General features: G+C 46.0%; 1 protein-coding gene across 2 annotated transcripts in view; it reads right to left on the bottom strand.

Annotated features, from left to right (window-relative positions):
- The window catches only part of lama5 (laminin, alpha 5), a 277,790-nt gene that overhangs the window by 118,209 nt on the left and 144,641 nt on the right, over positions 1–14,940 (bottom strand). For both annotated transcript variants that reach the window (XR_013548716.1, XM_078418700.1), the window contains exons 15-20: positions 12,993–13,127; positions 10,544–10,681; positions 7,702–7,748; positions 5,136–5,235; positions 4,903–4,955; positions 1,705–1,810 (exon numbers count right to left, since the gene is read on the bottom strand). Coding sequence is in view for 1 of the 2 variants with exons in the window: in XM_078418700.1 (XP_078274826.1) it covers positions 1,705–1,810; positions 4,903–4,955; positions 5,136–5,235; positions 7,702–7,748; positions 10,544–10,681; positions 12,993–13,127 (579 nt within the window). In the remaining variant the exon portion in view is untranslated. The remainder of the gene's footprint in view (positions 1–1,704; positions 1,811–4,902; positions 4,956–5,135; positions 5,236–7,701; positions 7,749–10,543; positions 10,682–12,992; positions 13,128–14,940) is intronic.

The following is a 14,940-nucleotide window of genomic DNA, read 5'->3' as shown; positions in this document are numbered from 1 at the left end:
CATAAAATTCTTAAAGGATTGCACAGGCTAGTTGCAGGAAAAATGTTCCCGATGTTGGGGGAGTCCAGAACCAGGGGTCACAGTTTAAAAATAAGGGGTAGGCCATTTAGGACTGAGACGAGGAAAAACTTTTTCATCCAGAGAGAGTTGTGAATCTGTGGAATTGTCTGCCACAGAAGGCAGTGGAGGCCAATTCACTGGATGTTTTCAAGAGAGAGTTAGATTTAGCTCTTAGGGCTAAAAGATTCAAGGGATATGGGGAAAAAGCAGGAACAGGGGGGTACTGATTTTAGATGATCAGCCATGATCATATTGAATACCGGTGCTGGCTTGAAGGGCCGAATGGCCTACCCCTGCACCTATTTTTCTGTTTCTTTGTTCTTATATTTAGTGTGAAAAGGTGATTGATGGCCGGCGTGGACTCTATGGGAGTAGGGCCTACTTTAATGCTCCAGGACTCTTGAAAGCTATGAAATAAACACAAGAGTACAGTGATCACTCTCTATCCAACTTGTACATGGATGGGGGATTAAAACTGCCCCAGTAATAGAGCGATCTGCATGAACTTGGCCTTGGTGATTCGTTTGAAGCAGAGTGAAAAAAAAATCAAACTTGGCTGTACACAGAATTTCTCTACGTCCACCAGCTGCATGGCCACCTCTCCCTCAAAGACTAATGTAAAGATTCCCCAAAGCTCAGAGTAAAGTAGGAACGTAAGGCCCTTTGACAGGTGAGAATCCACTGATATCACAAGGAGACAACATCTCTCTCATCAATCCCACGCTCAGATAGCAATTCATTACTGCAAACTAATCAAAGCATTTGCAGCAGCTTTTGTAATTTAAACAGAACTCCAGGGGGTCTTCAGAACTCCAAGAACAGAGCACCAATGGACAAAATGGTCTAAGGCCCCTCTCGGTCATGGCTGACCATGGGTGATGCATCCTGGTTGTTGGCTGCTTGCTCCACACCTCGGCTAGAGCAGCGTGGATGTGTGGGTCGGATGCAAGCCTGGGCGATGTCATATGAAGGGCAGGCTGTTGCCCATGCAGCACATCCTCCCCTCTCCACATCGCTGATCGATCCAAAGGAACAGCAGAGCCGTTACAGTTTGGCACCAGCACCATGACAGGAGCTGCCAGAACGAGGTTGTAGACAACGACAAACTGCCTTCGGGACTCCGACTCCGGATTTTTCTTGAGGTTTACTCTTGGAGTATTTCAGTGACTGGATATGGCCACAAGGCAGTGGAGGTTTTAGATCAGAGTTTTCCCTCTCCTAGATGGACTGCCTTCCCAGGCTGACGAGCCTCATCTGCCTGAGACCCGTGGGGGTAGGAGCGTCTACCTTCCCGTCTGTAGCACCTGCCCACTGCAGCCTTCATCCGCCTTCCCAGCCACTGTGATGCTCCACTAAAGGCAGCAATCATCCTCCGCCTGTTTCACCTTTGAGGTCTTGGTTGGTTTGCTCTTTGTCAGGGACCTCCCCCTCGACCTTACCGCCATGGGTGACCCTACCAGGAGCGTGGCTCCAGACCGCATCGCTCTCAGGATCTCAGGACCACACAAGATTCTCCACCACAGCAAGGTGACAATCCATTAGTAGCAGTCAGACATTTACACACCTTGGACCCCAACCAGCAGAAAGGGTGTTGATACATCACAGCTTCAGAGAATTTGTCAGGCTGGGCAATAGACAACTCACCTTGGCAGCCAAAGTAGTTCCTGTTGTCAAGGTTGTAGTATCCCGCTTTACAAGCTGTGCAATGGTGAGTGCACACATTAGGCTTGCAGTAACACTGCCCGTTGTTCTGCAAAGCAAAGTAGCGACATTACGGAGAGTATCATTAAAAATATCTTGCATTTTGATGTCAATGTTAAAGTCATGTCATTATAGCATCAGCAGTGTTTGCAGTGGCCCCAATATTATTTTCCAGGAACAGCAAGGAAACCTCGACACGAAACGTCACCCATTCCTTCTCTCCAGAAATACTGCCTGTCCCGCTGAGTTACTCCAGCATTTTGTGCCTATCTTAGACAGATGGACACAATGACTATGCTCCAAATGTAAACACCTGAGGCTTAAGGGCCTATCCCACTTTGGCGATTTTTAAGGCGACTACAGGCGACTAGGCTGTCGCTGCACGATCGCCGGTGTGTCGCGGGGTGTCACGGGCATGGCCGCGAGTAGTCTCCAAAGAGTCATCGCTTTTTTCTGGTCGGCGCGGAATTTTCTCCCTGCTCGAAAATCTTCGGCGACTGCTGGCTTGACGCCAATGATCGTAGCTTGTCGTCTCCTGTCGTGGGCGCTGCCGTAGGTTGTCGCCAGGTTGTCACCAGGTGACTTAGGTTGTCGCCGGTGCTGACGACGGTTACCCACCTTTTATAAGAATTTTGTTTCTTTGAATAAAGTAATAATTGGACAAAAGATTGATGTTTGAAGTTATTGTATTTCAGAGTAGTTTCTCGTGGCTGGCATCTCTTTCAAATATTTTAATTTCATTTATTTTGACCAATAAAACAAACACAAACACAAGCATTGCACTGCATTGAAAAGCGAACTCTTTTCATTTATTTTGACATTGCACTGCATTGAGTCTCTCTTCAGGGACAAGGGCTTCATCCACAGAGACCTCTTCTTGAGCTTCCTCTTCACCATTCTTCGTTTTCTTCGGTCTATCTGAATTTGAAGCAGGGCTTGCATTTGATGTAAGAGCAATGCCATCATATGTTGCTTCCTGGCAGTCATGATGCTGAATGATTGGAGACCCTACCCACACCCCTTTGGCGCCAAAGTTACGTGAAATGGCTACCCCCATTGTCATCAGTTGTGACCTGCCAGGGTCGTGGCTTGTCGAGGGTGGAGGTAGGTTGACTTCGGTTGTCGTTGCTTGTCGTAGTCGCTGTCGTAGGTGGACGTCCTAGGTCGCGAGACTGAGTCGCCGGTTATCGGTAGCTTGCCGTTGACTAGGTATTAGGTTGTCGTAGACGTTGTTGTAGGGGGAAAAAGTCGCCGGTTTTTCTGCGGTCTGCTGCGACTTTGATAGTCGCCGACAGTCGCCTTAAAAATCGCCAAAGTGGGACAGGCCCTTAAGTCTTGTGGTTTAAACTTCATTTACTAAATGTTTGATTATATCCCAACATCCCCATCCATGATAATAGACAATAGACAATAGACAATAGGTGCAGGAGTAGGCCATTCAGCCCTTCGAGCCAGCACCGCCATTCAACGCGATCATGGCTGATCACTCTCAATCAGTACCCCGTTCCTGCCTTCTCCCCATACCCCCTCACTCCGCTCCTTAAGAGCTCTATCCAGCTCTCTCTTGAAAGCATCCAACGAACTGGCCTCCACTGCCTTCTGAGGCAGAGAATTCCACACCTTCACCACTCTCTGACTGAAAAAATTCTTCCTCATCTCCGTTCTAAATGGCCTACCCCTTATTCTTAAACTGTGGCCCCTTGTTCTGGACTCCCCCAACATTGGGAACATGTTTCCTGCCTCTAATGTGTCCAATCCCCTAATTATCTTATATGTTTCAATAAGATCCCCCCTCATCCTTCTAATGTTAGATTTATGAATCAGTCTGAATTTACACAAATAGCCAATACAAAGTCTTTTTTTGTCTTCTTTGTTGCTTGGTGGTTTTATGCCTACTCACAAGGGTCCCAAAACGTGACAAATAACACTGGGTATATATAACATTCTGGAGTAATTCAGGAGGTCAGGCGACATCTCTGGAGAAAAGGAATAGTCTGAAGAAGAGTCTCGACCCGATACGCCACCTATTTCTTCTCTCCCAAGATGCTGCCTGTCCTGCTGAGTTACTCCACCATTTCGTGTCTATATTCGGTGTAAACCAGCATCTGAAGTTTCTTCCAGCACAAATATCACTGGGTACTGCACATTCGTACAGAACTAATCAGGACCTCTTATCAATCTGGTTTTGATAGTACAAAGTCCACCAAAGCCAGCACAGGCAATAGAGGGAAGCATAAGTCGATCCTCTGATCCCCAACGACATGTCCGGGTGGGTCTGTATGGACAGATCCTCGGCTAGCTGGGAGTTTCTTGTAAGACTTCTATGGAAGTTCCACCAACTGGGAGTAGATGTGGCCACAGGTTACACTGGCTCAAAAACCTCACAAATACATGCGGATATAAACAGATGGATGGATGGTCATGCTTGGCGCTTTCAAGGCAGGAAAGGAATTTCAGAGGAGAATAGATTCTTGGAGTATTCACAGAGAGGAGGGAGGGAGGGAGGGAGAGAGAGAACCCAGTGGGAAATTCCAAGGAGTAATGTGGGTATTGGGGGTACTGAACTGTTCTTCCATCGTGTCATGAACATGGACAGACTTTGTTCTGTGGGAATGTGTAATTTATTTCAGTGAAGCGGTCCATCACCGCCAGGCTGAACATGTCTGGTCACACTGACCTTGCATGTCTTTAGTGGTAAGGCTATGTTGCTATGGGTTGGAGCAGAATGCTGGGTCACAATAATGAACTGTGTGAACAAATATACATGACCCACTCCACATTTTTGCTTTGAAATACGATATGAAAAGGCAGCATGCTTTGAGTCAGTAGACCAGTCCCTTGCTTGACTCTTCCCCTTGTCTGACAAGTTAATGTGGAATAAACAAGTTATCTGTCACTCTCCCCTGACTCTCAGACTGAGGAAAGGGTCTCGACCCGAAACGTCACCTATTCCTTTCGTCTAGAGTTGCTGCCTGTCCCGCTGAGTTACTCCAGCATTTTGTGTCTGTCTTAACTGTCACTCACGTCTTGTCTAAGTTATTCTAACAATAACCACCTTATTCAGCCAAATTATAAAATTATCCACAGCTTCATGAATACATTTCCGGCGTTCAGCAAAATAAGTAAAGTGCGCCAACCCACCTGCAAACATTCAGCCACCCCATTTAAGGTACCTTCAATATGGCATTGACAGTCTGGAAGGGAAAGCACAGGGCAGCAGTCAGTGAAAGGCATCTTTCCGCCAAGAAATTATGTAAAATCATTGAGTGTCTTAGTTTCCAGCCGTGAATGATTCCATAATGAATAAATGTCAGAGTAAAGAGTTCACAAGTGTTAAATGTGCCCCACTGACGGGATACAAAGAGATTCCTTACTGGAACATCCCCAAGGGTTTTCTGGTGACAGATTCCAAAACAGAGGCTTGCACTGATCGCAAGCAGAGCCCTCAACGTTTGTCCGGCACTGACAGAACTCCTGGACAGGGGAAGAGAAAAGACAAATAGATTTGGTCAGTTGTATCCCACTCAGCAAAGACTCACCCTGGCATATCAAGTTCTCTTCAAACTTTTGTTCTGCTCTTTCTACTGGAAAGGCCCCGTAGCCTCGGTTCCAAGACAAGCGCTGGCCATGCCTAAATTGAGCAATTCCATGGTGGAACTGGAGTCAAAGTGCTGGAGTAACTCAGTGCATCAGGCAACATCTGTGGTGGGAATAGACAGACAGTGCTTTGGGTCAGACTGAAGAAGGGTCTTGACCCGAAATGTCACCTTATCAGTTCGCTCCAGAGATGGTGCCTGACCCCAAGTTACTTCAACACTGTGAGTTATGCACAAGATTCTAGCATCTGCAGTTGCTGGTGGTGTCTCCGTAAGGGAACTGTTTCTTTATTTGCAAGACCCAACGCTTTAATCCAAACAGGATTACATATGAAGATGGACACAGAATGCGAGAGAAACTCGGCGGGACAGGCAGTTTCTCCGGATGGAAGGAGTGGGTGACGTTTCGGGTCGAGACCCTTCTTGAGACGGACGGTCAGGAGAGAGGGAAACGAGAGATATGGAAGGGCAAAGTGTGAAAACGAGAGATCAAATGGGACAAGTGTTGCCAACCCGGTTATTTCTGTATTTTATAGCCTCAATGAACAGTTCCAGTTTCGTTACTTTAGTCTTTAATATTGGGTGTTAGGTTGTAGACAAAGAAAAAAATGGGTAGCTCCTTCAGTAGTAACCTCAATGATGTGTGAAGAACAGCAACCTACATGTATGCAGCATCCTTTACACAGCAAAGCCTTGCACGTCACTTTACAGGAGCATAGGACAGATCAGCCACGATCATAGTGAAAATGATGAGGCAGGATTGAGGGGGTGAGTGCCCTATTCCTGCCCTTATTTTCATATTTTTCTTGTTCATCATCAAACAAAACTTGACAGAGCCCAAATATTAAGGTAGAGGAGGCTCAAATGGATAGGTTAAAAAAAAAAACATGCTGGAAATTGAAATAAAAACTGAAATGCTCAAAACAACAGGTTCGGATGAAGCTTCTGCGATCTAAAACATTAACTCAGTTTCCTTCTCTGCAGACGCTGACTGACCTGTTGACTCTCCAGCATTTTCTATTTTAATTTCAGGTTTCAAGAAGAATCTTAAAGGTGAGAATAATTCCATGGAGTACAGGAGAAGAACATTTATCAAACATCAATAATTATTTCCCATAAAGTACTATATGCTTATTGGTATTGGATTGTTATTGTCATGTGCAATAATGATACCATCTCCAGAGCGAGAAATGGAGCTAGTGTTTCAAGTCAATGACTTTTGACTGAAGGGTAATAAAATAACTGCAGATGCTGGTACAAATCGAAGGTATTTATTCACAAAATGCTGGAGTAACTCAGCAGGTCAGGCAGCATCTCAGGAGAGATGGTATTTATTCTGAAGAAGGGTCTCGACGCGAAACGTCGCCCATTCCTTCTCTCCTGAGATGCTGCCTGACCTGCTGAGTTACTCCAGCATTTTGTGAATAAATACCTTTGACTGAAGGGTGCTCAGCTATGTTTCTTCTGAGATATTTTCTGTTTTGATTCAAAGTTGCTAGCATTTGCTGTTAGCTTGCTTTTCAATTGCCCAACCAATTTCTTTTGGATTCAGGTTTGTATGGTAATGTACTATGTTTTTAACTATTGTACATATTGTATTGCATTTCTTTTCTAGGATGCCTAACAACATCAGGCTAAGGGACTGTCAATGAAAATTAGCCTCTCGGCTAACTCCAGTACATTTACATTTGTTTAAATGTCAATGAATGAACATTGTCCCTTTTTCGAATAAATTATTAAATAAATATTAAATAAATAAATTAAATTCTGTTGAAACTTTCAGATTCTGGTTGGATCAAGTTGCACTGGGCTGGGTCAGACGACTGGCTTAGTATTCCATCTGGTGAATAACATGATTGAGATTGCTGCAGTTAAGGTCATGTCTGGGTTTGGTCTAGAGAAGGACTACTTGGTTCAGGTCTGGTTTCACGTCAATCAGATTGCATTTATCATCTGAGCAAACTACAAACTCACAGGGAGGAGTCAAGCCACCAAAGGCACATTTCACGAGCTTAGGTTTCAGGAACTTAAAACCCAATTAACTTTTCATTCTAGGCTCAAGTTCACTGCTGCCAAAAGCCTGCCCAAATGTTTCTTAAACGGTGTGATAGTCCCTGCCTCAACTTGTTCCATTTACCTACCACCCCACAAAAAGTTTCCCCTCAGGTTTCTATTAACGTTTCACCCCCTCACCTTAAAAGTATAAGAATTTATTTTCAGTGGAATCCCTCCCAACAATCATCACTCTCATTAAACCTCTGGCCCTCATTTGATGGGAACTATTTGCTCAGTTAAAACATACAATTGAATGGTTTAAGATATTGCAATGGGTGAATTTACTCACATCATTAGTGGAGAGAGATGTAGAGCCCGCTGGGTCACAGGAAGCAACTACAAATAAAGAGCAGAACACAGTCAGGTACTGGGAGAGTTCTAATTCACCAGACAGTTTGATCTCACCAAACACAATGGTTACACCACTGGATTTGAACCTAGTGGAGGATGTGACAGGATGCTCTGTAACTACACGCTTCTTATTTTTCTCAAGATTTCTGCATCTGCAGTCTCTTGTTAAACCGTCGAAGAACACAAAATGCTGGAGTAACTCAGCAGCTCAGGCAGCATCACTGGAGAACATGGATAGGTGAAGTTTCGGATTGAGACTTTTCCTCAGACTTATTGTCGGGGAGGAGAAGAAATCTGGAAAAGGGGAGCTCCCTATCGATGTTCTCCAGAGATGCTGCCTTACTCATTGAGTTATTCCAGCATTTTGTGTCCTTTTGTGTATTAACCAGTGTCTGCATTTCTTTGTTTCTCCAGTCAACGACATGGATCACCTAACCCCTCAAGTGAAACCTCCTTCGAGAGCAATGCAAAGGATTAAACACAGAGGAACTGGAAAGAAAACAGGTTGCATTGACAAATGGAAGATTACATCAGTGAAGTCCGAAGATGAAAAGACGGACTGTGAAGTGTCGGAACCAAGATGGCCTGTGCGTGTGTTTGTTTAACGTGCAATTGATGTTGCACTCCAAGAAGCACACGGTCCTTCACAAATCAATCAACTAATTCCAATGGCAAGGGGACCAAGACGACTGGAGCTGATTGGACTGCTCACCATATAGAGTTGCACAGTCAACAAGCAGGCCCTTCGGCCCACCATGGGCATGCTGATCATTTGGCCCAACTGCGCCAATTCCATTTTCCCTTCATGACTTGTGTATTTCAGTGTCTGTCCAATTGTCTCTTAACCATAATAATTGTATCTGATTCCACCACCTACTCTGGCAACGAGTTCCAGATATTAATCATTCTCTGTGTAAAATAAATTCTCCTCAAATCCCGTTTAAAATTTCTTCTCTTCACTTAACCCTCTGCCCTTTAGTTTTTTGATATCTACCACCATGCAACCAAGTTTCTACAAAGCCTGTCTAGGCCCTCATAACTTTATAGACCTGTATCAGATCACCCCTCAGTCTCTTTCACTCAAGGAAACATATACCCAACCTATTCAAGCTCTCCCCATAACTTAACTCTTACAATCCAGGTAACATCATGGTGAATCTTCTCTGTACTCTCTCTAGCAATCACATCCCTCCCAGAGTGTGGTGACCAGAATTGTACACAATACTCCAAGTGCATTCTAATCTTGTCTGGATTAGTTCAATTTTACCACGGAATTAGAAACTGCCTGTGGAATTGGCTAATTCATTGGGTTAGGTTATCACCCAAACCAGAAAGACAAAAATATACTTGATATAACTGCATTTTTATTGTGGCCTCATAACACTTGTTGACCCAGAGGCCAAGCAGGGAGGGTATATTGACATCCTACAGCCACACACTGTCTCCTGTATGTTTCCACATCACGCCATTTGTAGAGATGGCAACCCGTTCACATTAAGGACAGCTTACCAAAGTAACAGGAATATTTCAGTCAAAACAATTAACCCCTTCTCCAGTAATATCCCATCGGGTGACCCCATAGCAAGGACAATTAGATATGGTTTGGAATTATTATTGAACTATCTTGTAACAAAAAGCTGCTGTTTGATCACTGCAGGAATTCAAGATGTGTCCTGAAATTAAGGACCAAATTTCACAAAATTCTAATTACATGATTATTTTGCCAGTTTCAAGATGGTACAGTGGTAAAGTTAGAAACATAGAAAATAGACGCAGGAGGAGGACATTCGGCCCTTCGAGCCAGCACCGCCATTCATTGTGATCATGGCTGATCATCCACAATCAGTAATCCGTGCCTGCCTTCTCCCCATATCCCTTGATTCCACAAGCCCCTAGAGCTCCATTTAACTCTCTCATAAATCCATCCAGTGATTTGGCCTCCACTGCCCTCTGTGGCAGAGAATTCCACAAATTCACAACTCTCTGGGTGAAAAAGTTCCTTCTCACCTCAGTTTTAAATGGCCTCCCCTTAATTCTAAGACTGTAGCCCCTGGTTTTGGACTCCCCCAACATTGGGAAAAAATTTCCTGCATCTAGCTTGTCCAGTCCTTTTATAATTTTATATGTCTCTATAAGATCCCCTCGATCCTTCTAAACTCCAGTGAGTACAAGCCTAGTCTTTTCAATCTTTCCTCATATGTCAGTCCCGCCATCCCAGGGATCAATCTCGTGAACCTACGCTGCACTGCCTCAATTACAAGGATGTCCTTCCTCAAATTAGGAGACCAGAATTGTACACAATACTCCAGATGTGGTCTTACCAGGGCCCTATACAACTACAGAAGCACCTCTTTACTCTTATACTGAAATCCTCTCATTATGAAGGCCAACATACCATTAGCTTTCTTCACTGCCTGCCGTACCTGCACGCCAACTTTCAGTGACTGGTGTACAGGTGACTGCTGCCTTACAGCGCCAGAGACCCACGTTAGACAGTGACTACGGGTGCTAGCCGTATGGAGTTTGTGCATTCTCCCCGTGACCACGTAGGTTTTCCCCGGGTGTTGTGGTTTCCTCCCACATTCCACAGACATACAGGTTTGCAGGTTGATTAGCTTCGGTAAAGATTGCAAATTGTCCCCTGGTGTGTAGGATACTGGGACCGATGGTCGACGTGGACTCAGTGGGCCAAAGGGCCAGTTCCCATGCTGTGTCTCCATACTATTCAGTGAGACAATGGTCAGTTTGAGGGTGCAAAAGAACGCCAGCAAGCTCCTTACCTCGACAATTTGGGAAGCCGTACGCGCCGTCTACACACGTGTCACAATGGACTCCTGTCACGTAAGGGCGACAAGTGCACTTTCCAGTCTCCTGGTCACAGGAATCGATGTACGAGCCCACCACGGTACACGGGCAAGCTGCAAGCAACAACCAAGTGGTCAGTGGTTAGAACCCGAACTCCCTGGAGGCTCCCTTTCTTCCAGAACCTTTAAAATGGCTGCCAAGTAAGTCAGGAGAAAAAAAACCTATCTCCCAAAATAAATTTAAAGACCGAGTCAAAAGATGTGCTCACAAAGATGCCTTAACCTTCCCATATCCCGTTGTAGCCTCTATGTCCCTCTTTACCACTTGACTTTCCTACCTATTTATATGTCATCATCAAATTTAGCAACCAAACCTCTGAGATCTTCAACTGGGTCATTTCTATAAATTTTTAAAAGTTGAATCCCCTGCCCTGACGTCTGTAGCATCTTGCCAACCAGAACTAAACCATTCGTGGCAACTCCCCATTTCCTATTTCGCTGTTTCATCGAACGCTTGGGCTCGGTCCGTCCCCCAAGGCTTGCTGGATATCTCGTTTGCCACTCGTTCCAAAGCCCCTTCCCATTCCCATACTGACCTTTCTGTCCTGGGCCCCCTCCATGTCCAGAGTAAAGCCACACACAAACTGGAGAAACAACACCTCATACTCCACATGGGTAGCTTACAACCCAACAGTCTGAATGTTCAATTCTCCAATATTAGGTACTTAACCCACAAACAACATTCCCTGCCTCATCCATTCCCTCCACCCTGTGCTCCACCAAGATTCACACCCATTACTCTCCTTCCCTCTACCCCAATCCCCTTTCACCTATATTCCTACCTCTGGCTTCACAATTCGCACCTCTTCTATATTTACTTCATGCTTTTTGTCTTTTCATCTCTGGCCTTTGTCCAACCATCTGACTATCCAAAACCCCTCTCACTTGTTTCCATATATTACATGCTAGGCTTTGTCCTGCCCACACTTCCCTTCCAGCTTTCTCCCCCCCCCTACTTCCCATTGCAATCAGTCTGAAGAAGGGTCCGACCCGAAATGTCACCTCTCCCCATTCTCCAGAGATGCTGCCTGACCCACTGAGTTACTCCAGCACTTTGTGCCTTTCTCCCCCCCCCCCCCATGTCCTATTGGTTAGTCAGTGTTCTTCCCATGCTTATCATCAACCACAAAGTTACTTTGTCAATAGTGAAAGACATGGATAGAGCAGATGTGGAGAGGATGTTTCCACCAGTGGGCCAGTCTAGGACTAGAGGTCATAACCTCAGAATTAAAGGACGTTCTTTTAGGAGGGAGATGCAAAGAAATATCTTCAGTCAGAGGGTGGTGAATCTGTGGAATTCTTTGCCACAGAAGGCTGTGGAGGCAAAGTCGGTGGATATTTTTAAGGCAGAGATATATATTCTTGATTAGTACAGGTGTCAGAGGTTACAGGGAGAAGGCAGGAGAATGGGGCTAGGAGGGAGAGATGGATCAGCCATGATTGAATGGCATAGACTTGAAGGGCCAAATGGCCTAATTCTACTCCTATCACCTTATGACTTTACTCAAACAGCAGCCGCAACACTCAAGAATAACCTCACCTCCCTCACAGTCCCTGCACAGAAAGGCTTCTCAGCCAATCCAGCTCATTTAATTTAAGAGAGAGTTAGATAGAGCTCTGGGGGCTAGTGGAATCAAGGGATATGGGGAGAAGTTGGGCACAGGTTACTGATTGTGGATGATCAGCCATGATCTCAATGAATGGTGGCGCTGGCTCGAAGGGCCGAATGGCCTCCTCCTGCATTTTCTATGTTTCTATGTTCCATGTTCCTTTCTTCGTCACATTCCTTCAATACATTTGTCCAATGAGTCTGATAATTCAATTATTGCTTTGCACGTTACATCCGAAGGAAGGTGGCAGAATGACAATCCTTGGCTGCTAATGCTAAAGCATGAAGGGTATTGGCAATAATGGCAGTGTGAGAATTAAGGTGATTCATGGCGTTCTGGAGTGAAGGAGAATGGAAGAGCACATTTAAAGGCCCGTGGCATTGTGCAAGTTCCAACAATAGACCCATAACGCATGATGGACACATAGATCCATTCGGAAGAAGGGTTCCTTCCGAAACATCACCTGTTCTTCTCTAGAGAAGCTACCTGACCTGCTGAGTCACTCCAGCACTTTGTGTCTATCTTCGACACAGGACACGAGTTCTTTACTGTATTCCTCACCACTTTGGAGCAGCATTTGCCATGGTTCACTGACTAGACCAAAAGCATTTTTACAACACTGATGCAAGGGTCTGCAAGCATTCTGGGCTGTGTGTGTCTTGCTCGTCTTCCTTGCGGAGGACTTTGTGATTCAAGACCGATATTTAACAAGTTTTCACAGCAACATTTAACATGCAATTCAGCAAGTTCCTCACGTGAGCAGCTCGGGTGTCCATAGGAGCCTGGAGCGCACTGGTTGCACGTAGGTCCCGAGTAGCTGGGAAGACACTGGCAATGGCCTGTGGAGCCACAGAGGTTGTCCACTGATCCACGATCATCACATGAGCAAACTACAGAAAGGGAGATAAACCATCAGGAGCCGCCGAACCCAAGGAGGGGAGGCTGATGTCAAACCGTGCAAAGCAGGCCGGAACAATAGTATCATGTGCTGGGCCAGTCATGGGTTAGTACTTGTGGTGGGATTCCTTATCGATTCCCTTGAACGCCACTGTGGTAGAGCTGCTACCTCTCAGTGCCACACACCCTTGTTCGATCCTGACCTCAGATGCGGTCTGTGTGGAGTTTGCACGTTCTCCCTGGGACCCCGTGGGTTTCCTCCGGGTGCTCCGGTTTCCCCCCACATCCCAAAGACTTACAGGTTTGCAAGTTAACCGGCCTCTGTAAATTGTCCCCAGTGTGCAAGGAGTGGATGAGAAAGTGGAAATAACAGAGGACGTGCGTGAACGGGTGATCGATGGTCAGTGTGGACTGGATGGGCCGAAGGGCCCATCTCCATGCTGTATCGTCCATGCTGATACACATATGATGATGGTATGCTTGCTTCTCTGTGTCTATCAGTCACCTTCCTCCATCACAATCCCTGTCAGCTGCTCCTTTGCCAAGATATCCAACTCCCCCTTCTTTTCCAGTCTGCTTTAACCGTATCTTCTCGCCTAGAAGTTGGTCACTTCCCATTGTGCCTCCCCACTGGCGCTGCAATTGAGGCACTTCTCATCCTCATTAACATATAAAGTCTGGGAAAAAAAAACCCTGACTGGACTGGGAGTTGGGTGGCAGGTCCTGGTGTGGATGTGGGTCAGTAACCTGAATAAAATTGAAGAGGCCTCAAAAAACCTTGCAGGCAAGGAACGACAGATCCTGCAGCAGTCGTGTGAATGTTAGTGACGTGCATGGTCTAGGAATCATCTCCCTCGCTGGTACACGGCCACTTGTATCTTCACCCCCATAGCCCTTCACTCTTGCTGCCAACACTTCACTTTCCAGGCCAACCCTCAGCTGTTCATCTCCTACCTCTGGGATCTTTTGCACCCCCTGCCTGCTGCCCTGGTAGGGCCTTCCACCAATCACAGTTTCCTCATCAGCAGATAAACTTTCACGCCACCATGGCATGCACAATGAATTTTCCAATTTCAGGCAACCCACTACCCCCACATGCTCCCCCCCCCCCACATGCCCCTTTCCCACTCCCACAAACCACCCATGTTCTCCCTCTCCTTTTGTTCACATTTCCCAAACGCCTTCCTACCAGCCCCACAGTGTTACCTGGAAGCATTGCCGTTCCCCACCTAGCTCCATCTGCTCATCCCCCACAATCCAAAACCTACCTGAGTTTCTTCTCCCTCGCTTCACCTTACCTATTCCCATGTGCACCTGGTTCCATCTGCCCACCATCCCTCCCTTGTCTAGTTCCAATGATCACCTACCAGCCTTTGGCTCTCCCCCTTCAACATCTGCCTATATCTTTCCTATTATTATGTTTTTCCAGCTAAACTCTGTCTCAACACTCCCTCCTCCGCTTCCCCCACTGACTCCATCTGCTCTTTGTTCCAGCCCCCACCCTCTTCCACCACCAATCTGGTCCCATATATTGGCCACCAGTTCCCGAGTCACCCCACCTCCTCACTTCTGAACATAGGCCAGCATCTTCCCGCTGAAATCTCAGTCCTGATACAGGGTCTTGACCCGAAAAGTCAACCATCCCTCTACCTCCAGATGCTGCACGACCTGTTGTGTTCTTGCAGTCGCTTATATTTTAATCCAGATTCCAGCATGGGCAATTGCTTGCGTGCAGCCTTTCAATGCAAGTGGAAAGTGGAGAAATGCGAAGCTAATCATGTTTTACTGTTAACTTTGGGAAGACCT

This window comes from Rhinoraja longicauda, chromosome 22 (assembly GCF_053455715.1).
Source record: "Rhinoraja longicauda isolate Sanriku21f chromosome 22, sRhiLon1.1, whole genome shotgun sequence".
In the NCBI taxonomy this organism is placed as follows: Eukaryota; Metazoa; Chordata; class Chondrichthyes; order Rajiformes; family Arhynchobatidae; genus Rhinoraja; species Rhinoraja longicauda.
This window is presented reverse-complemented; position numbering and strand designations above follow the sequence as displayed.